At 39.6% G+C, this 23,132-nt stretch overlaps 1 protein-coding gene across 1 annotated transcript; it reads left to right on the top strand.

Moving 5' to 3' along the window:
* The first annotated feature begins 410 nt into the window (after nt 1–410).
* Nucleotides 411–21,432, top strand: THEMIS (thymocyte selection associated). The gene is made up of 4 exons (XM_034419052.2): nt 411–585; nt 8,943–9,101; nt 12,640–13,098; nt 20,156–21,432. The coding sequence occupies exons 1-4, from the start codon at nt 495–497 to the stop codon at nt 21,148–21,150; spliced, it is 1,704 nt and encodes a 567-aa protein (XP_034274943.2). The 5' UTR covers nt 411–494; the 3' UTR covers nt 21,151–21,432.
* Nucleotides 21,433–23,132: the final 1,700 nt, after the last annotated feature.

The raw sequence follows: 23,132 nt of genomic DNA, 5'->3' as shown, positions 1-23,132 counted from the left end.
CATTTAAGAATGAAAACAAGTAAGATTCCATTTTGCAAAAAAAGAAAAGAGAGAAAGAGAGAGAGAGAGAGAGAAAGGGAGAGAGAGAGAAAGGGAGAGAGAGAGAAAAAGAAAGAAAAGAATTTCTTTAAAAGAAGAAAACTCTCTGTTTAAAGTTTAATGTTCCAGAAGTTCATTGTCAAAGTATCAAAGATTAAGTCAATAGTTCTGTGTTGGTACAGCTGCTTATAAACTGTTTCCTGTGACCCAGATTGGTACAAAAAGTAGGCACTGCAGTAGAGTACTTTTAGCATCTTATTCCTTTTTGATTGCAACCCAGAGTGAAGTGAGAGGAAGTGGTCTCCCAGTTGAAGATTTATGAGACTTTGTCTCTAGTAGAGAAAGCGTGCTTCAGAATTTCCCAGGCTTCATTTCAAATGCAAGAAGAGATAACAGAAGCCCCCCTAAAAGGTATTTGCCTTTAAGCCCGGCATCTCTCTATTACTCTGCAGACCATGGCCTCTAGCATGAAGAATTTCATCCACTCTTTGGATCCAAAATCCCTACCTCGAATTCTGCAAATCCAGTCTGGCTTTTATGATGAAGGTAAGGTTTGGACCAAATTATCTATCTGTGCATAATAATGCAGTTTCAGCATTTATCTGAAGTTGAATATTGTAAGAAGAGCATTATGTCATTACTAGTGGGAACCCTTATATCAATAGGTGATAGTGAATATATTAAAATAATCTATGCCATATTTAGGCTCCAGCTGACTAGACTATGGTTGTTCAACACAGTTGAGACACTTGACTAATGACAATTGTCACAGTTCCCACCCTCAAGTACAGAAAATTAAGTGTAAATTTTCACTGAACCATGAAGGGTAATCTGAACACATGTTAACTCAAGTGTCATCAAAATGGATGGCATATATGAGGCTAGAAAAAAATGGAAGTGTTTGAAATAGACCAGCAGAAATGTGCTGGGTTCAGATAGTGTTTGATTCACACCGAAGTGGTAATACCAATAGTGTGAACTTTAGCTGTAACTCAGAATATTTTACACTCTGTATATTTTTTGTACCATAATTCATATTTTGTCTCTGTTCCATTTTCTATTGTATTATTTTTCAGTGTCGCTTGAAAGTATCTTAAATAGAAAGGAAAAGTAAATGATGGAATGAGAGACAGAGCGATGAGAACGGATTAAATTAAAAATGTTTGAATAAAACAAAATAAAAAAGGAAGGATGTTTGAGGAGGATGCTTTCGTGATGCTTCAAGATGACATTTATGACTCAATCCCATCAACTTTAGATCATGAGATGGGTGGCATCTAAATTTAATTATAAATCAACTTCTTCATAGCGTTCGCTATAATATCTAGAGAATGTCAGTGATCATTTATAACCTTCCAGGGTTTGCCTCTGATTTTTCCTCTTTTTTTCCCCCCCTTGGGAAAAAGTATATTCAGAAAAGTCCAATGAAATAGTTATAAAATAATTGTGCATTTGTAGTCTTGGGGTTCCTTCCTTCTACAAGGATTGCTTAATGAGCGTATATATGGACATGTAGCGCATAAGAATTAGATATAGTATAATTCAGGAACTGACATGTAGAAAAGTCATAAATAAATTATCAAAGCATTACGTGAAATTTAGCAATAAATCTGGCTTTGGCCTAATCTACTGAAAGAAGTGTGAAAGTCTGGGAATAGATTTGTGCCATTGATAGATACTGTACGTAGAGGAGGAAAAAAATCCCTGGATCTCCATTCAATATCTGGAGATGCATTCATGAAAACAACACTGTCAATAACTTTTTAGCACCTGTTATTAATACTTCTGAGCTAAATGCAACTAGTTGATTAAAAAAATAGTAGTTCTGCTCACAATTAATTCATTTTGTCTATCCTATGCTTATTTTAACCTGGCTCTCTTTAGCCGAACTGGGTCTGACACTACCCTAATTCCCAGCTGAATCTGGGAATGATATTGCAAATGATATTGCAAAATCCCCATTCCCCCACCCCCCACTCCAGGGGAATGATGTATGTATGTATGTATGTATGTATGTATGTATGTATGTATGTATGTATTTATTTATTTATTTATATTTAAATTTATATACCGCCCTTCTCAGGACTCAGGGCAGTGAACAGCCAAAAGTAAAAAACATAGAATACAAAGTTTAAAAACAATTTTAAAATATATTAAACAATTTGGCCCAACAATTAAAATACCCCATTTAAAATTAAAATTAAAATTAAACAATTGGAGAGTTAGGCCAGCCCGGCTTGTTGAAATAAAAAAGTTTTGAGGGCCCAGCGGAAAGTACGCAAATCCGGAATCGTCCGTATCTCCAGGGGGAGCTCATTCCAGAGGGCAGGTGCTCCCACAGAGAAAGCTCTCCCCCTGGGGGCCGCCAGTTGACATTGTTTGGCCAATGGCACCCCAAGGAGCCCCTCTCTGTGGGAGCGTACTGGCCGGTGGGAGGCTCTTGGTGGCAAAAGGCGGTCTCGTAAATGTTGCAAAATCTCCATTCCTACCCTGTTCCAGGGGAATGATATTGCAAAATCTCCATTCCCATCCCACTCTAGGGCCAGCCAGAGGTGGAATTTGCCAATTCTCCGAACTGCTCTAAATTTCTGCTACCAGTTCTCCAGAATCTGTCAGAACCTGCTGGATTTCACCCCTGCTTCAGGCCAACTCCTGTAGGGGATACCTAGTTAGGGGACTCTGGTCCTTTTCTGAGTCCTTTAAAGAAGGAATCGAGCAAGGGCTGAAACCTTAATCACAGTAATATTATTGGATGGGAAGGGTTTGGGAGTCCACAGTGTTACAGATTCTATGGCTATGTTGATGAGAGTAACTGGAGAAAGTTCTTCAGTCCCGGAGTGTCAGCTTTTCAAGGTATGCCAGGTCATCACAGGAAGACTCCTTTGCAAGTACTGTAGTCCTCGACTTACAACCATTTCTTTAGTGACTGTTCAGAGTTACAAATGGCACTGAAAAGTGACTTATGACAATTTTTCACACAGCATCCCCATGGTCACATGATCAGAATTTGGATGCTTGGCAACTGGTTCATATTTATGATGGTTGCAGTGTCCCAGGGTCATATGATCGCCTTTTGTGACCTTCTGACAAGGCAACGTACAATGGGGAAGTCAGATTCAACTTGTGCTACTAACTTAACAACTACTGTGATTCACTTAACAACTTTAGCAAGAGAAGTTGTAAAATGGGGCAAAATCACTTAACTACTGCCTCCCTTAGCAGCAGAAAGTTTGGGTTCAATTGTGGTCATAAGTCGAGGACTAACTGTATTGTTGGAAAGCAGAATCATAGAGACTCAACAGCTTGCTACAGAGTTTTTCTCTGCCTCCTGGTGTTATTTTGATTCTCTCTCTCTCTCTCTCTCTCTCTCTCTCTCTCTCTCTCTCTCTCTCTCTCTCTCTCCCTCCCTCCCTCCCTCCCTCCCTCCCTCCCTCCCTCTCCCTTTTTCCAGAAGTGGGTTATCATTTATTTTCCCTCAGTGTTGTCTGCTTACTTATATCATGTATATCTACATTGCACTAGGCAATGTGCCAAAACCTCATCTGATCAGCAACACAAGAAAACTGAAAAGTAGCAGATGTGAAATAAAGCAGCTATAGTCTTGGGAATGCTTTTGGATGAAATTAAACAAGCATATCTCTATGGTGCTGTTTGTTTCTTTGTTTGATTGATTGGTTGATTATATGCCATCAAATCAGTGTTGATTCTTAGCAACCGCATAGATAGATTTTCTCCCTGACGATCTGTCTATAACTTGGTCTTTCAGGTGTCCTAACTGTATGCTCATCACCACTGTGGCTGAGTTACATCACTACCTTGCTGCTGTTTGTCCTTTTCTTCTCTTTCCTTCCACCTTCAGAGCATTACAGGTTTTTTTCCCCCAGAGAGTAAGATCTTTGCATAAGCTGTCTGAAGTAGAATAATTTGAGTCTGGTCATTTGGACCTCAAGTAAGAACTCTGGGTTAATTTATTCAATGATTTGTTTGTTTGTTTGTTTGTTTGTTTGTTTGTTTGTTTTCTTAGCTATCTATGTTATCCTCAGGAGTCTTCTCCAATACTAAACTTCAAAAACATCACTATTCTTCCTATCCTGCTTCTTCAAAGTCCAACATTCCTTTCCACAGAGTGTCACAACACAGAATGTCACGGAGGGTACCATGCCCTGCACTATTCTGATCTTTGTAGGTATAGACACATCAAAGCATCTGGATATCTTTTCCAAGATCTTTATGTCTGCTCTACCATGGGTTTGTTTGTGACATACTTCTTACCTGTTTGCCTGTTTACAATAGATGGTAGAAGCTATCCATCGTTTTAATAACTTCATTGCCACTTCTAAGGCTGTTTGTTCTACTTGGTGTTATTGGTTTGTTACTATGAGCACAACTATTATACGCACAAACTATTCTGTTTGGAATTCCACAAAAGCACACTAAAATGAAGAGAAGCCTCAGAAATCATAATGCATAACTTATTTTGTCATCCTCAATAGCAGTTCAATAGCAGATGGAGACCAGAAAAAGACCTATGAAAAGATCAATCTACAAAGAGTTGCCCCCCCCTCTCTCTCTCCCTACCTACCTACCTACCTACCTACCTCTCCCTCTCTTTCTCTCTCTCTCTCTTTCCCTCTCTGTCTCCCTCCCTCCCTCTCTGTCCCAAAATATTTTGGATCATTTGGCAGGGTTTTTTAATTAAAAAAAAATCTCTCAGGGTAGAAAAGATACAGAATTTGATTGACTTTAAGATGAAACAGAGAGATAGAAAATTTCTAGCACTTTGTTCTACTCTAGTAGCAGTCCCAACTCTGATTGGCTATATCTACTGGACTGGCAAGAGCTATTCCATAATTGTTTGCAAAATGGGGTTTATGTGTAGATGGTATAGATTTTAATAGGCTGTAAGAATAATCTTGGGAGATAAGGAGGAGAGCCACAGCCTAGGTAATGGTCAGACAAAAGAGATCTGAGTCCCTGGAGGAATAGCAGCATGGAAAACATTTCAGAAGGGACCCTCCATAACTCTCTGGAAAGGAAAAGCAGAGGAAGGGGAGAAGTCTTTCACACTTTCAAGATTCTGTTACTGTAATCTTATAGTCAGGGTGGTATTTATGGGTTTGGTTTCCTGTCTGAACTACTACAAGGAGCTGACACAGATTAAGAAGGCATTTATTTTGAATCATTTTTTTTTTAAGAATTCAGAGATTCTCTAACGTTGCAACACTCCAATCCTTAAAATGCTCAATGGATGCAATTTCCTCCTCTCACAAAGAAAAAATAAATAAATAAAAAATTAAGATGCCATTACTTGGTGGACCTCTTTGACCAATGGCTAGACCTATGAGTTTAGTTATCTCTCAAAGGATGCTTGGAGCTTTGCCACCCCACTTCACCTGCACAAACCTACTGTAGGGGTGTCCAGGCAAATTGGAAGGAGTTTCAATAGTGTTTCAGGTTTACCTGAGTGGGAAACCACAAAATACACATCTCAGGGCTTATTTTAGGCTTGTCTAAGGAAAGCAAGAGTTAATTCTATGTGCTACAGGTTCTCTCAAACCTCATTCTGGGCTTTGTAAAATAAATGGCTATATTCTGTTAAATTGCTTACAACTCTCCTCCCTCTTTCATGCTACAATTGGAATATAATCTTTTCTAGCAGGACATCCTTCAGCTCTAAAAGAGATAATTGATTGAAAGGGTTATGTTCTAAGGGTTGTGACATCAAAATCCCCCCAAATCAACCTATTAGACCAGTGGTGTCAAACTTGATTTTATTGAGGTTTGCATCAGGGTTGTGTTAGACCTTGGGGGCGGGCATGATCAGGGTGGGCATGGCCAGCTTGATGTCACTCATTCCGGGGGTCCCTGTGGTGGCCTGAGCACTCTGCCAGCAAAAACAGAGCTCGGAAGGACCACGCACGGCCCTTCTGTGCTTCGTTTTCACTGGGAGAGGCACTGTGGGCCGGTCCTTTGCTATTTCCAGGGTGGCTCTGTGTGCCAGGTATAAGCACCCCGTGGGCTGGATCTGGCCCAAAGGCCTTGAATTTGACACCCTGTATTAGAATCATTTAGCAACTGCCTCAGTCAGTGACCATTAGAAATTGTGATGGGGATGAAGAAGTAACTTTGCAACCACTCTCTGTGTCACATACTTGCCATTACAGTCCGTTAATACACATTTATCCTATTCCTGACCCATTTTTTCTTCTCCCCTTGCAGAACAGAGTTCTTGCCTAAACAAGCTGTCTCTTCCTAAGTTGCTTTTCTCCACAGTGCAACACTTCCCTAAAAAGTATTAACTGCAAGTTAACATGCTCAGTTTTGTAACCTTAATAAGTTGATTAGAATCCTCTGGCAGGCTTGGAGCTATAAGGATGCTAGGCAAACAGCTGGCCTAGTGCATTCCTTTTGATATATATTCCCGATTGTGTGACTGCTTACTCTCGTCATCCCTTCCTCTCCAATGAATGTAATATAAACATTTTTGCTAATTATCTCAGTCCCGGGTGAGCATTCTAAAGAACAAGGAAGTGGTGAAAAATAGCTGTAAGATTTTTCCTTTTACCCAGCTTCCTCACAAGTCACGAGCTCCCCCCAGAGATACGGAGGATCCCGGATCTGCGCACCTTCTGTCGCGCGCTTGAGACTTTTTTATTTCATCAAGCTGGCCTGGCCTATATCTTCTCCCCTTTTTAAATGTAAATTTTAATTTGTTTTTAAATTATGGGGTATTTTAAATTCAGCCAAATTATTTAATTCGTTTTTAATTTATTTTAAATTTTTGTATTTATGTGTTTTATCTTGTTCACCGCCCTGAGTCCTTCGGGAGAAGGGCGGTATAGAAATTTTAAAAAATAATAATAATAAAAAAGTCACATTTTGGAAACCTTTCCCTCCGTTTAGGCTCACCTGGCTGTTTGGGAGTCATATCCCTCTGATGCTGTAAATCGAGGGTCTCCAAACTTGGTCACTTTAAGACTTACGGACTTCTTCAGGAATTCTGGGGAATTTTGGGAATTTTGGGAGTTGAAGTCCGTAAGTCTTAAAGTGTCCAAGTTTGGTGACCCCTGCTGTAAATAAATAATTAAAGCTGAAGTAAAACCTTAAGCGTAGTTGTGGTTAAGATTTTTAACCACATGTTTTAACCACATATGACTTTTCCATTTAGTGACTGCTTTGTTTAACAACTGAATCAACTGAATTATCAACCAGTACCACTTCTGGGCACTAAATGAGGAGTAGCTGTAGTTTCCATAGCTTTTTTTTTTTTAATTGTAATCAGAAAGGCTAAGGCTAAAGCCCCCATAACTGACTTGCAAAGATCTAGACTACCACTGTGAAGTAACCAAGAGTTTGGTTTTTGTACTACTTTGCTGCCGTTGCAGATTTTGGCATCCCAAGAAGCTTGTTCTGATTTTCCCATTGCTTCTCATAGCCAAAACACCTGATACCATTTCAGGGATTGGTTCATTCAAATGCTGAATATCCTAGATCAGTTCAGGTTTTGTTCCATCAAACCATGAGCAATTTACAATAAATCTTTTTGAAGACAACATTTGTTTCCAATTAGAAATAAACAAGAAAACATTTTTCATTTTTCTCTCCCCTGCTAAGTATTTGATAATCAATACTGAAGAAATGAATAAATACGGTGATTCATTTAAGCATAAATATAATTTTAAAGAACAATGTCCTTTAAAAATGTATCTAATTTACTGAAACTCTCCTCTAAGAAATCAAATATATGTTGATATTGAATAAGCTAAGGATTTTATATGCCAATTAATTTCAAGGAAATGAATTTGTATTCCCCACCTTATAAAGGTATTCCTTTTAAAAATATATAAAGTAACAATTTTATTGACAATTGAATTTTTGGTTGACTTAAGGTTGTTAAACAGGGACATGTTTTCTCTGAGAAATGTGGATATGTCAAGGACTATGTATTCAGATTTAAATCCCAAGATCTCTAAAATGTATAAAGAAACAAAGAAATTGAAACAGAAAAGTTCTGTATTATTTAAGATTGGGGGGTGGGGAAGGAGAAGCAATCTTGAAATCAACTGAAACTCCCATTTGTAAGCAGCATCAGAACTGTTTCAATAACAACACTCATTATTTGGTTGTTTTTAAAATTATCCTCTTATTTGGGTTCTTCTTTTAAAGTGGCCTATAGTTTTTGGTGCTTTCAAATCAGTGTTGACTCCTGGCAGCTGCCTGCACAAGTGCCTGCAGTTTTCTTGGTAGCATTTTCAGATGTGGATTGCCATTGCCTCCTTTCAGGGGCTGAAAGAGAGTGACTGGCCCAAGATCACTCAGCTGGGTTCATGCCTAAGGGAAGACTAGAACTCACATCTCCCAGTTTCTAGCCAGATGCCTTAACTACTGTGCCATGTTGCCATCACGTGACGTGACGTATCGTGCCATTTTTCCCCTTTGGGGAGCTGGGGTTGGCACAGCCCGAGTGTGATACATCCGGCCCATGGGCCGCCAGTTTGACACACCTATGTTAGAATGACTGCTAAAGGTTTTTTCAATTAGCCATAAACAATTTGAAAACATTAGATGCTAGCAGCGCTGTTGATTCACAAAATTACATACAAAGTTCTGGCAACAAATTAAACAAATAGTTTCTGCACAAATTGTGGAAGAGAAGATTTGCTTCTTTCAGAAGCTGCCATGCCCCTTTAGAAGCAGATGAAGGGGTAAGTTAGCAAGTCTTAAAATAATTATCTTGGTTCTCACTTGATATTTACACTCAGACTCATAGATAGTATCTAACCTGTGCATTAACAATGAAAATATATTGCTTCTCAAAGATGAAACAGTAGAATGTATAGAACTCTATTTTAATGCTGCTAATAAAATCAGTAAAATTCTTTTATCTTCACATTATCTCTTAGGTTCGATGTATGAAAAGCTTGGCCATGAATGTTGCTTGTCCACAGGTGATGTGATTAAAGTTGTTGCATTAGAAATAAAAAAAATCTTTGCAAACAATCTAGGAAGTGAAGATGTAAGCATACAGTCCACTACAGCAGAACTACCTCTAAATTTTCCAGGTACAGTGCAATATTTTTCTCCTTTGATGAGAAAGCTGGTAAGCAGAGACAAAGAGCATAAAACAGTTTTGAAGTAGTTTTTTTCCTGGTGTCCTATCTTCTTCTCCTAAATTAACCTCTGTGATACATAGCAGTCAGCCTTATATAAAAGATGAACAGTTGTGGGCCAAAAAAGAAAAAAGAAAGAAATCCTAAATCCCAGGTCAATACCAACAATTTATGTCATTACATTTTACAGATAGATACTGTAGAAAGAGCAATGCATTTTCCACAGCATACAATTCCCTCCATAAATGCTAGGATATCAAAAGTTATACTTCAATCACAGAACCAAATTAATTTTCACTTCCTGGTTCTCTAAATTTCTCGCTAAACCTTTTCATTTCATTTCATTTCATTTTATTTGATTTATATACCGCCCTACTCCCGAAGGACTCAGGACAGTGAACAGGCACAAGATAAAACACATAGAATACAAAAATTTAAGAGCAGAAGTAAAATCGATTAAATCAATTTAGGTCAAGACAAATTTAAAACCCCAGGTTAAGAACAAATTAAAATTTACATTAAAATTTACATTAAAAAGAGAATGGGAGAGGTTAGGCCAGACCAGCCTGGTGAAATAAAAAGGTCTTGAGAGCGCGGCAGAAGGTGCGTAGATCCGGGATCCTCCGTATCTCCGGGGGGAGCTCGTTCCAGATAGTAGGTGCCCCCAGAGAAGGCTCTCCCCCTGGGGCCTGCCAGCCGACATTGTTTGGCTGATGGCACCCGGAGGAGTCCCTCTCTGTGAGAGCATACCGGCCGGTGGGAGGCTGTTTGCGGCAGCAGGCAGTCCCGTAAATAACCAGGCCCTAAGCCACGGAGTGCTCTAAAGGTGGTAACCAAAACCTTGAAGCACACCCGGAAGACCACTGGGAGCCAGTGCAGCTTGTCCAGGAGAGGTGTTACATGAGAGTGCCACGTCGCTCCCATAACCACCCGCGCGGCCGCACTCTGCGCCAGTTGGAGCCTCCGGGTGCTCCTCAAACCTTCTTCTAAGGCAGCATGCTGGCTGGGGAATTCTAGGAGTTGAAATCCATAAGTCTTAAAGTTGCTAAGGTTGGAAACTTTAAGCTTTAGGGAAAAAAGAAAAGAGAAATAAGGAAAACATTTTCCAAATATATATAGGTGCTCTTCCCTATATCCCTCCATCACCTTATTCTAAAAAAACAGTTCCCATGGCTCTGATTAAGATGGTAATAAAAACATCTTTCAGGGATTTCCTTTGCAGAACTTTTTGCTTCTTAATATTCCACAACTATAATTATAACTGGATGACCCAAATCCTGCCGTGCCTGAATACAAAACTCATTTGTATAGCTCCCATTCACTACAGTCACCATTCATCACAATACAGGTAATCCTCAATTTAAGACCAGTCACTTAACAACCATTCAGATTTACAACAGATCTCTCCAGAGCTACCTAAGTACCATTTTCAGAGTTATGATGGCCACGCAGAGAGTCACAGGATCATATTTTGGGCGCTTGGCAACTTGGTTCACTTTTATGGCTGATTACAATGATCCGCGATCATGTGACAGTGATTTGTGATGGGTTTTTTTTTACCAGTTTTCAGCATTTAGTTCCAGTTTCCAGCAAAAAAAATAAATAAAAATGCCCATTGGGGAAAATGGATTTGCTTAGCAACCATCATAAAAAAACTTTGTAAGTTTGAATCCTGTCACATGATACCTCAACTTACAACCACAACAACTTGCAACTGAATTTCTGGGCTCAATTACATCTGAAAGTCAAGTTTCTTGTTCCAGAGTCCTGACCAATAGCTCCAACAAAGACTTCCTGCTATCTCTTTCCTCAGAGAGAGGAAACTCTGATCTTGACTTCTTCCTGGAAAAAGAATTCTTTCTAGCTACTCAAAAGTTAAGCTATGACAATATAGAGCCAGCTGAACGGGGGCAATCTAATAGTATTATATGCCTGCATTTTCTATAAGGTGGTGTTTAAGAAGCTTGCTAAATAGTCCTAAAGAGGGGGAGATGGGTCAGAAACAGCAACATGGAAAGAGTGGTCCTGCCCACTGTGGGCTGCATCTGTAGCTTCAGCCCTACTCACAACTGGCTTCGGACCTCATTATAATTGGCATTCTATGTCTTGAAATTATTTAAGAGCCAGTTCGATAAAGCAGCTAGTTTGGAAATCAGAAGAATGTGAGTTGTAGTTTTGCCCTAGGCATAAAAAGAAGTAGCAGAGTGACTTCACATCAGTCCCTCTCTTTCCACCCAACTCACTTAACAGGGCTGTTGTCATTTTGTTGTTGTGACAATTGAAGAAGAAAAGAGGACTAGATTCAGAGGTGGTATCCAGCAGGTTCTGACTAGTTCTGGAGAACCGGTAGCGGAAATTTTGAGTAGTTTGGAGAACTGGTAAATACCGCCTCTGGCTGCCCCCTCCCCCATCTATTCTCTGCCTCCCGAGTCCCAGCTGATGAGGAGGAAATGGGGATTTTACAGTATCCTTCCCCTGCCACGTCCACCAAGCCATTCCACACCCACCAGCCACACCACACCACACCCACCAAGCCACGCCCACAGAACCAGTAGTACAAAATTTTGAATCCCACCACTGACTAGATTGCATTCACTGCCTCAAGTTGCACATGAAAAGAGGTGGGATTAAAAATATTTTAGAAAAAAAAGTAAAGGGGAAACCTTGTCTCCAAATCAAAGATTAATTGTTGTAGACATTCATGTTCAAAAGTCATATGGCATAATATTCTGAAAATGAAGTAGCTTAACTACTTGGGGGATAACATTTCAATTATTAATTTGGCAAATGAACATGAGCAAATGTCACGATAATAGGTATCCTCATAGCATGCCCAAATGTGCACACACATATAAATTTACCTACATGTATTTTTATTTCTTTATTTTACAAAAATATTGCCATCCCTTTCTAGTTTAATATAAATTTCCTGAACTCATGGAACTGTAAATATAAGACCGTCTTCTGCCACCGGTAGCCTCCCATCGACCAGTACGCTCCCACAGAGAGGGCCTCCTCAGGGTGCCGTCGGCCAGACAATGCCGGCTGGTGGCCCCCAGGGGGAGAGCATTCTCTGTGGGGGAACCTACCCTCTGGAACAAGTTGCCCCCAGAGATACGGCGGATCCCTGGCCTTCGTGCTTTCCGAACTGCCCTAAAGACATTTTTGTTTCATCAAGCCAAGCTGGCCCGATCTACTCTTTTTAAAAAGAATTGTTTTAAAAGATTAGGGGTTTTAATATAGGGTTTTTAACTATGGGCCAAATTGATTTAATTGGATTTTAATATTGTTTTAAATTTTGTATCTGTGTATTTTATTTGCTGGCTGTTCACCGCCCCGAGTCTCTCGGGAGAGGGGGCGGTATATAAATATAATAAACTAAACTAACTAAACTAAACTAAACTGTAAATATAAAATGAATGTTCAGTAATATTTGATGTTTGCATAATGTTTAACATTTTTTTCCTCAATTTGAAAATTGCCTTTGAAGGACTTTGTAAGGTAGTGGCTGATAAAACCCCATACGTCAACGTTAAAGAAATTGTGAACAAAGTTTGGATTGGGCCAACACAGCAGGAACAACCATGCTTCTGTTGCTCTAAGGATATCCAGATAGAAAACCTGACCATCAAACAGGGGGAGAAAATTGTATTTATGTCTGTAGAAGATCACAATGCGACCCTGACCGTGAATTGTGAAATCAAGAGGAATGGCCAAGTACACACCTTTCTTTTCCCACATTCTCAAGAAGGAGATTTCTATGAATGGCAAGATGACCAAATATACACCCTGGAAGAGATTGCCAAATGGAAAATCCCAAAGAGCCGCTCACGGAAAGTCCTGTTCCTTAATACTGGCGATGCTGGATACTCTCCTGAACTTCTGCCTAAGAATTTTGGGAGCTGTGGAATTCTAGAAGCTATATATGAAGTTCATGCTGTGATGAAATGTAAGTTAATAAATCAGAAACACAAAAGTGTTTCAAAAAGAAAACAAAAGAAAAGAAACTCAATAATTTGATCAGGTTAATAAAGCTCAAGAGTAAATGATTTAGATCTAGTCTAATTCAATCTCATGTCATGTTTTATCCTAAGATTTTATCCTAAGATTTTTTTTTTATTTTTTTTTGGCTATTGATATTATGGGCCACAATGTACATGATTGTGCATAGCATGTACTTTTTATCCCCACATTTAGGGCAGAGTGAAAATGAGATGGGTACAGTTTAAAAGTTCCCATTGTTCTGGAGATGTAATTTTCTGCTTGAATGAACAGAGATGCATCCACTTTGGTAAATCTTTTTTACCGCTTTAGGAAGGGATAACAGCAAGGCTCTTCCTCTCTCTTTTTCTCTTCCTCTCTGTTCTGCTTTCTTTGGATTGGAGGATTCTTAGTTTTCCCCTTCAGCCTCCTTTCTTCAGAAGGAATGTGTTTTCTCTCTCCCCTAACCTGACCTCACTTTTCTCCCACCATGAGGACAAAAATCTAAGAGATTAGGATTTCCATAATAACATGTGATGAATTGATCATTATGTGCCACCAACCTGTTTCTAACTCCAAGTAGAATAGAGCAGAGTAGAGTAGAGTAGAGTAGAGTAGAGTAGAGTAGAGTAGAGTAGAATAGAATAGAATAGAATAGAATAGAATAGAATAGAATAGAATAGAATAGAATAGAATAGAATAGAATAGAATAGAATAGAATAGAATAACAGAGTTCAAGGGACCTTGGAGGTCTTCTAGTCCAACCCTCTGCTTAGGCAGGAAACCCTACACCACTTCAGACAAATGGTTATCCAATATCTTCTTTAAAACTTCCAGAGTTGGAGCATTCGCAACTTCTGGAGGCAAGTTGTTCCACTGACTAATTGTTCTAACTGTCAAGAAATTTCTTCTTAGTTCTAAGTTGCTTCTCTCCTTGATTAGCTTCCACCCATTGCTTCTTATCCTGCCTTCAGGTGCTTTGGGGAATAGCTTGACTCCCTCTTCTTTGTGGCAGCCCCTAAGTGATCCCATATACTTGATCTGCCTATCTATAGCACTAGCAATAGCACTTACACTTATATATCGCTTTACAGTGCTTTACAGCCCTCTCTAAGCTGTTTACACAGTCAGCCTATTGCCCCTAACAATCTGGGTTCTTATTTTACTGACCTCGGAAGGATGAAAGGCTGAGCCAACCCTGAACCTGGTCAGATGCAAACTGCCAAATGGCAATCAGCCGGCAGGCAGCAGAAGTAACCTGCAGTACTGCACTCTAACCACTGCGCCACCGAGGCTCATGAGCCACCACGGCTCCTCCCATACCAGTTCTCCCAACAGTGCACTCATTGCCATTGAACTCTCCTCCCAGCTTTCCCAGCATCGGAGCCTGTTCCAGGTCTTGCATATCTACTGTTGGAGTCTTCCTTCTACAAGGATTGCCTAATGAACATATGGACACATAGCAAATAAGGATCAGATGCAGTATAATTCAGGAACTGACCTGTAGAAGAGTCATAAATAAGCGATCAAAGTGTTGCATTATATTTAGTAATAAAGCTGGCTTTGGCCTGGTCAACTGAAAGAAGTGTGCATCTGGAAATAGACTTGCACCATTGCAAGGCAAAAAAAGACTTCTTGGTCTCCACTCAATACCTGCAGATGCAGTCATGAAAAAGTAATGCTAATGTGGTTGGTTGATTCCAAATAAGTCCAATCAACTCAGCCTGTCTATCCTATGCATATTTTAACCTGGCTCTCTCTAACTGAGCTGGGACTCTGATTCCTTGATTCTTGACTGAATAGGCATAATAAGAGCTCCAAGTGAACACCTGTACAGGATGCCTAGGTAGGAGGCTCTGATCCTTTTCTGAACCTTTTAAATAAGGAATGGAGGAAGGAATGGAACCTTAACAATAGAATAATAGTCATATTAATAGCTGACTTTGTATAAATATACAAAAGGATGAAGGCTATTGCTTAGCGCATTGTAAGCCGCCCTGAGTCTCCGGAGAAGGGCGGCATATAAATCAATTAAAAATATATATATATATATATTATTGAATGGGGAAGATGTTGTACTGACACAGCTTTTTGGTATTCTATATTTAGGATGATGACAGTAACTGGAGACAGTTCTTCAGTTCCAGAGCATCAGCCTTTCAAGGTATGCCAGGACATCACAGGAATTCTACCCTGTTTCCCCCAAAATAAGACATCCCCTGATAATAAGCCCAATTGGGCTTTTGAGCACATGGCAATAAGGCCAAGCGCTTATTTCAGGGTTCAAAAAAATCTAAGACAGGGTCTTATTTTCAGGGAAACATGGTATTTTATTGATGGAAGGCAGAATAACAAAGTCTGGAAAGCCTGTCAGTTTCCCCTGGGTTTATTTTGAGCTCTCCCTTTCACTCTCTTTCTGGAATGGGACAACTCACCACAGCCAACTCACCATGGCCAACTCAACCTAGCCAACTCATCATGTCTAACTCGCCACTGGACAATTTACCATGGGACAATCGCTGCAGGACAATTTAACAATTCAATTCAAATATTTAAAATAAATAAAGATTTGTTTTAATTTTTGTGATTCACACTTCATTCTGTCCCTCCTTTTTCATCCTTTCATTAATGATTCTATTCTACCATGTCTTTGATATTAATGTAATTCTTATCTCTCAGCAAGTTGTCCCACAGCATGTTGGCTGTGGTGAATTGTCCCATGGTGAGTTGGCCATTGCAAGTTGCAATGCATTGCACTGTCTGCCTCTCTCTCCCTTTCCCAGGCCTGAATTGTCTTTTACTTTGTCTCAATGATGTCTGAATGGTTACATCTTGGTCAGTGGTGAAATGTAAAATTTGTTACTACTGGTTCTGTGGGCTTGGTGGGGGAGGGGGGGTAATGTGACTGGGTGGGCGTGGCCAACTTTTTTTTTTTTTACTTTTAAAAGCATTTTTTCTACAACCTTAAGAGGTTGCAGAAAAAAATGCTTTTAAAAGCTTCTGACAATCAGGCAACTCAGCTGGAATCGTCAGAGGCTTTTAAAGGCATTTTTTTTTCTACAACCTCTTCGTCCGAAGAGGTTGTTAAAAATGCTTTTAAAAGCCTCTGACGATCCTAGCTGAGCTGCGTGATCATCAGAGGCCTTTTTTTTAACTTTTAAAAGCATTTTTTCAGCCGAAGAGTTTGTAGAAAAAATGCTTTTAAAAGTTGAAAAAAAAGGCTCTGATGATTGCGCGGGCATGTGGGGGGGCAGGGATTTTTGCTACCTGTTCTCTGAACCACCCGCCACCATCGCTACTGGATCAGGTGATCCGGTCCGAACCAGGAGCATTTCACCCCTGATCTTGGTTATATCCACATTCTGCTAAAACAGAGAACTAAAATATCAGCAATGTAATAAAGCTGAAAAGCAGCAGGTATAAAATGAAGCGGCTGTGGTTTTGGGAATGCTTTTTGATAGCATTAAATAATCATACCTATGGTACTATTTGATGGATTGGTTGATTATGTGCCATCAAGTCAGTGCCAACTCTTAGCAACCACATTGATAGGGTTTTTCAAATGATAAACTGTCTCTAACTTGATTTTTCTTCTAATGATGTACTGTATCTTACTGCTGGTCATCCTCTTCTCTTTTCTTCCACCTTTTCCAGCATTAGAGCCTTTTTCAAATATGTTAGGTCTTGGCATAATCCTGCATACATGCCAAATGTGAGCATTGTCATTTGTGCCTCAAATGAGGACTCAGGGTTAATTTGTTCAATGATCCATCAATTTATAGTACCATGTAGTTTATTTAAATGGTACTTGTCCCTTTGGATCCTAAGCATCTTTCACTAGATATATGCATTGGGATATGTTCTACTTACACACATATGCTTTACTAAATTCAAAGACCCAGTGAATGAACTGGGAAATTCCAACTGGAATTATCTCAACTTTTTGTCTGAAGTCCTCACAACATAGCTAATGCAGACAAGAAAGAACATTTTTACTGGAGGTTAGTAAAGACCTTCCTAATATTAAGAGCAGTTCAACAATTAAACAAATCACCCAATGTTATTCCTTGGATATGTTGAAGAAAGCTTTAATTTTGATTTTGGTGTTCAGTAAGGGATTGGACTTGAGGACCTAAATGGCTATTTTCAAATGAAAATAGGGCTTGACTACAAGGGCTAATCGACTAAAAAAACCAAAATACTTTATTCTGTCATCTAAAACTATTATGCCAAAGCTAAGTATAAAGTTTGATAAATACTTCTATTGCACACCAATGAGGTAGTAATCTGATTTTCTGACAACTGTAGTTCAGGCTACAGATGATGGTGGAGGAAGGGGGAGAGGTGCAGTTGTGGATTTCAAAATTTTTTACTACTGGTTCTGTGGGTGTGGCTTGGTGGGCGTGGCTTGGTGGGCATGGCAGGGGAAGAATATTGTAAAATCTCCTAATCCCTAATCCAGGGAAAGGTTACTGCAAAATCTCAATTCCCCCCCACCGATCAGCTGAGACTTGGGGGGCAGAGAATAGATGGGGCAGTCAGCATTTTTACTACTGGTTCTCTGAACTACTCAAAATTTCTGCCACCGGTTCTCCAGAACTGGTCAGAACCTACCGAAACCCACCTCTGGAGAGGTGTCATAGTAGTGTAGCAATGGTGGTGATGGTGACATAAATGAATGCTCCCAATTAAAAACAAAACAAAACAACAAAATCAAAAAGCTTCAATGAGAGGGACACTAGTCTAGCCTTCTTTCTGACAAGTTGAGAAACAACAGAGTATGCTTCTGTGATAAATAACAAATTAGGGTAGGGTAGGGTAGAGTAGATTAGGGCAGGGGTGTCAAACTTGTTCATTGAGGGCCGCATCAGGGTTGTGTTTGACCGCAGGGGGCCGGGATGGGCATAGCCAGGGTGGCCATGGCCAGTTCAATCTCACTCATGTCAGGCATGCCTGTGGTGGCCTGAGTGCTCTGACAGTGAAAACTTTATTCAAACTTTGAGCTTTGTTTTCAGCTGTGATGGCCTCCTGTAACTCTCTGCCAGTGAAAATGGAGCTTGGGAGGGCTGCACACAGCCCTCCAAGCTCTGTTTTCACTGGCAGAGGCACCGTGGGCTGGTCCTTCGCTGTTTCCAAATTGACTCCGCGTGCCAGATTTAAGCACCCCACAGGCCGGATCCAGCCCGTGGCCCTTGAGTTTTACACCTCTGTGTTAGGGTATGTAACTCAGGGTTCAAGTCTATTAATTGTTTAATAGACTTTCAAATTTTATATCTTCAGAGACCTCTCCAATTTTCCCTGGTGCTTGTCCCTTTACAGATTTTGGGTTCCTCTTTGCAATTTCTCCTCTCATGGTTGTATCTTTAGCAGTGAGTTTTGGAGGAGAGAGGGCTGTTGAAGTGATTGTTCTAAAAATATTATATCACCAGAGGTAGCTGTAGATTTTACATGGAAGGCCAGAAGCAAGAGAATCATCACGGCCACCATCATTATCCTTGATTATGCAGTGGCTGTGAACATGAAGCCAGAAATACATGAAAGGTGCTTTCATCCTCACAAAATAGCAAGTTTTATAAGCAAAGGTCGATTTCAATTACGTGCCTACATCTAACTATTTTCTGTTATGTGAGATAAGATAGATGACTTGGAATTATCTATAGGGGTTTTTTTTGGTACTGTTTATTATTGCATTATTCCCCCGGGATAGTGCATCTTCATGTAGCTTGTTTTCAGAAGATCTGTCATTGTCCCCGTCCCCCCTGGTTAAATCTAAGAAATGCTGACATTCTTAACAGACAACAAACTTAATTCCAACCAGGAATCATTCTATCAGCTGATCCACACTTTTTGCCTGACCCATTGCCAGTAAGGGGCCACTCATGGTTTCCTGAATACACAAACAGATGATGTCATTTTTCTCCCAAACCCAGTCCAATGTAAATGCATCCCATGGTTGGGTTTCCCAGCTTCCATTGAAAAATGCTGTTTTCTGACCCAAGACATCTTAAGCCCTTCAAAATAGATGACCTACAGCTCTTTGTCCTGCGGCCCTCCCAAGCTCCATTTTCGCTGGCAGAGGCACCACGGGCTGGTCCTTCACTGTTTCCAGGGCAGCCCTGTGGGCCAGATCTAAGCAACCCGCAGGACGGAGTTTGACACCCCTGCTGTAAGAGATAATAGTCTCACAGCTAGTACTTATTCTATTATAAATAAAATTGTCACTGTTAAAGGGGACTAATCAATGTTTATATGATGTGTGCACAATATGCAGATCTTTAGTATAAATGCAAGTGCATATTCATTGTACAGTAAACATTAAGAAAAGATGCTGGACTAGGATCAGGGAGGCCTGGGTCCAAATCCTGCTTAAAGCACAAAGCCAGTTGGGTGATTTGGGCCAGTCACTATCTTCTCCGAGCTACATCTCAAGAAGAACCATTCTGTGTTACAAAGACGTCCTGCTCCCTTTTGGATGCTGAGTAGAATAGACTGTACAACTTAACTATAGTCTAAACTCTGTATTAACTATGTTTTTCTAGTCCCATTTTAGGCATATAGCCAGCTGGGTATCTTTGGGCCAGTCATTCAATCCTAGAAGAAGAAGGCAAGGACAAATCACTTTGACAATCTTTGCAAGAAAACTGCAGAAATTATTTCAGACAATCACCAGGAGTCGATATGTGTACACATACACACCAACTCATTAGTCTAACCCACCTAAAAACATAGCTGTGCATCCAAAAGCACCTAAAATATATTGCAATTGCTAGTATTACTACTTGTATTACTACCATAATTTAAATATTGGATAAAACACAATTAATTTCAACATTTAGATATGTTTGGGAATAACATTTAATCTCATGGTGATTAAAAGAATCCCATTATTTCAAGCAACTCCCAGTATAATAATCAATGATATGCATAGAAAAATGTTTAATTTTTATATAACGGGCTTTTGGGTAATTAGCACCATTATATCATTGAAAACTGACCAGAATTTTGTTTCTATCTTTCTTTTCCAGTTCAAAAAGAGATTGTTCATTTCCATTCTGATTTAGATGTTGAAGTTGAAGATGTCACTGACCATTACAATATTAATACTTTTCTCCAGCCATTATCAGTGAAAGATATATTAGAAAAGGCAGGGACTGGATCCCCTTTTGTTGTTGCCATAATTGAAGACTCCATTAGAAACAAGCATTCTTATAATTTCCTGTGTCCTGGCAGAGAAATAGTAATTTACAAAAAGTATCAGGCTGGAAGAATCTTAGCATCTGAAATCAAGAATACTTCCTCTAAAAGATACTTTTTAATTCCTGAGAGCTACAAAGGGAAATTCAAAAGAAAACCTCGCGAATTCCCAACTGCCTATGACCTGGAAATAGCAAGGAACATGAAGGAAAAGCTTCATGTTATAGCTACCAAAGCTTTTGACTGTCCGCATGAAGAGATGTGCTCGGTTTCTGTTGGAGATGAGTTTTTGATTCCCAGATACCAGAAAGTTGTTGAATATGGAAGGAAGTGTGTGAAGACTGCATTACCTTGTGAACAAATTATCTTGCCAGATAAAGTCAATAAGGCCATCCTTCTTCCAATGTTCATGGAAGGAGGCTTCAACGAAGTGGTGCATGATAGGAATCAATATGATATTTCGGAACTTTGCAACAATTTCCACCTTCCGTTAAATGTCACAGTTGGCATAAGGGATCTTTCCACCCAGGAGGATATTTTGGCTGGCATTCCCTATCTGCAGCTTGAAGAGGAAATCAACGATTCTTACTTGTTAATCAGCAATTTCAATAATCCCAAAGAAATTTGGGAAGTTTCTGTACACTGTTTAAATATGTCCTTTCAATTGCTGAGAGAATATCCAGATGATACTGTGCGTTTCCCAATAAAGTCAATTGTAGAAGAGATTACCGAAGACCAGTACTATATGATGAGAAAATATAAAAATCAAGCCACAATCCCTCCACCCAGACCTCCTAAAATACACATTGTAGAAGAATCCAAATAATATTTTCCCGTTATTCCGGTTCGCCATCTTTTTGATACACCAGAAGATGACAAGATCGAGGACACATAGAAAGATGCTAGTTATAAAACAAAAACCCAGCTTCTCATTTTATTACATGTCTAGTTATTATTATTGTTCCAAAAACCATTTAGTTCCACATTTGTGTGTTCCAGACTGTTGGTGGTTTTCGTCACACCCTGATTCCTTTATAATTCTTTGTATTTATTTATTGCATTTATACCTGCTGCAATTACAAGACTCTTGTCATTAATTCACCTTGGTTTCCCCACTGGGTTGATATGTGTGTTATTTTTATTTATCGTATGGCAATGTTACATTAGCCAGGAGACAACAATGCTAATAAGAACAATAGTTTGACTGCCTAAGACTGCTAAACCTGTTGGTTCGTGCTCGCACACTTTCCAAGTGTGTCAGAGGGAGCAATCTAGCTCTGTATCAGAAAGAAAAACAAGAAACTTTCCTGCAATATCATCTGGCTCCTCTCCCTCCAGAAAACTCCCTCACAAACAGGCATTGCAACTGGGAAGGTCCAGCATCAGCAGGATTCTAATCATCCACATGAAGCACTAGCTTGTCTCCCTACCAAAGTTTTTTATATAATATGCTCTCGAACTGCTAGGTGGGCAGAATTGCATGGGAGTCCACCTTGCCATGCAATAGTAGGACTCGAACCGCTGGACCAGGGATGTCAAACTCAAGGCCTGCGGGCTGGATCTGGTTCACAGGGTGCTTAAATGTATCTGCTCCCTGGGACCGGCTTGAAAATAGCAAAGGAGCATCCTGCGGTGCCTCTGGCAGTCAAAATGGGGCCTAGGGAGGCCACATGTGCCCCCCATGCCCCATTTTTGACCTGGATGGCCTCCTTTAGCACTCTACTGGCCAAAATCATTAAGCCACTGAAGCACTGCACCTCTATATATGTTGTGATTATGGGAGGATCATTACAACAAACCATTCAACCTGGCATAAAATATAGATTTATATTTTGAGATGTTTTCCTTTATTTATATTTTTTCTCTCTCCATGACTAATTACTGAAGCTCATTTTATTTTTCAGAAAAATAAGGGAGAAGGTGAAGATGTCATTCTTTATTGTTTATATGTTAGTTTGCCTGATCACACAGAATTTTTGGCATGCAAAATCGTATTTCTCTTTATACTGCGCAGACAGCACATTCAGAAATAGCAGAGTCCAAGGATAGTTGTATCATATAATTTGTAATATGTAGTAAGGTTTCAATGGAAGAATATATATAATATACTTAATTTCTCTTTGTCATAAATGATCCGTAGAATTAGCCAAGGTAATTACCAGAAGAAGATATAAATAATTGTTTCCATCAGCTTCAAAAAATGGTTGTTTGGTTAGTTAGTTAGTTAGTTAGTTAGTTAGTTAGTTAGTTAGTTAGTTGTCATCAAACCAGGTTGGATTTTGTGGATGCTCATCTTTTTGCCCTGTCTTTGGTAGTAACATTTCAGTAATCTATTTGATTTTGTCCATTCACATTATTCATTGACTGTTTTTTCTTTCACTTTCCCTAATTCCTGACAAGAGTACACATCTTTTTCCCAAGACCGTCATCTTCTCACATGTGTAAGTAGGGAAATTTCTGCTTGCTGATCACGGCTTTAAGTGAGCAGCCAGCCTTTATTTGATCCAAAATCGATTACTGCTGGTTCTTGCACTTCATGAGTAAATATCTCCAAGACTCTAACTGGAGGCATCCATCTTCTTTCTCCTGCTCTTTCTCAGGGTCCAACTTTCACAGTGTCTATTACCACTGGAAGACTATGGCTTTAATTATTCTGATGTTTTTGTCACTGAAAATTCTTTATCCTTCCTGTTCTTACCTAAAATTGTCATTGCTGTATTCCCAAAGATTAATGTGCTATTTATTTCTGCAACACACTCCCATCTTTATCTATTTTGAAGCCAAAGACAACAAAATTATCTACATTTC

Source organism: Pantherophis guttatus, chromosome 1 (genome assembly GCF_059756535.1).
Source record: "Pantherophis guttatus breed Tessera chromosome 1, ASM5975653v1, whole genome shotgun sequence".
Classification (NCBI taxonomy): domain Eukaryota; kingdom Metazoa; phylum Chordata; class Lepidosauria; order Squamata; family Colubridae; genus Pantherophis; species Pantherophis guttatus.
Note: the sequence above shows the minus strand (reverse complement) of the source record. Positions and strands in the feature narration are given on the sequence as shown.

What these genes read in the sequence shown, in the direction of transcription:
- THEMIS (XM_034419052.2), top strand. Translation starts at nt 495, where the DNA reads ATGGCCTCTAGCATGAAGAATTTCATCCACTCTTTGGATCCAAAATCC. An exon ending in GTCTGGCTTTTATGATGAAG is followed by an intron (nt 586 to 8,942) that starts GTAAGGTTTGGA and finishes ATTATCTCTTAG; the next exon opens with GTTCGATGTATGAAAAGCTT. An exon ending in AGTTCATGCTGTGATGAAAT is followed by an intron (nt 13,099 to 20,155) that starts GTAAGTTAATAA and finishes TTTCTTTTCCAG; the next exon opens with TTCAAAAAGAGATTGTTCAT.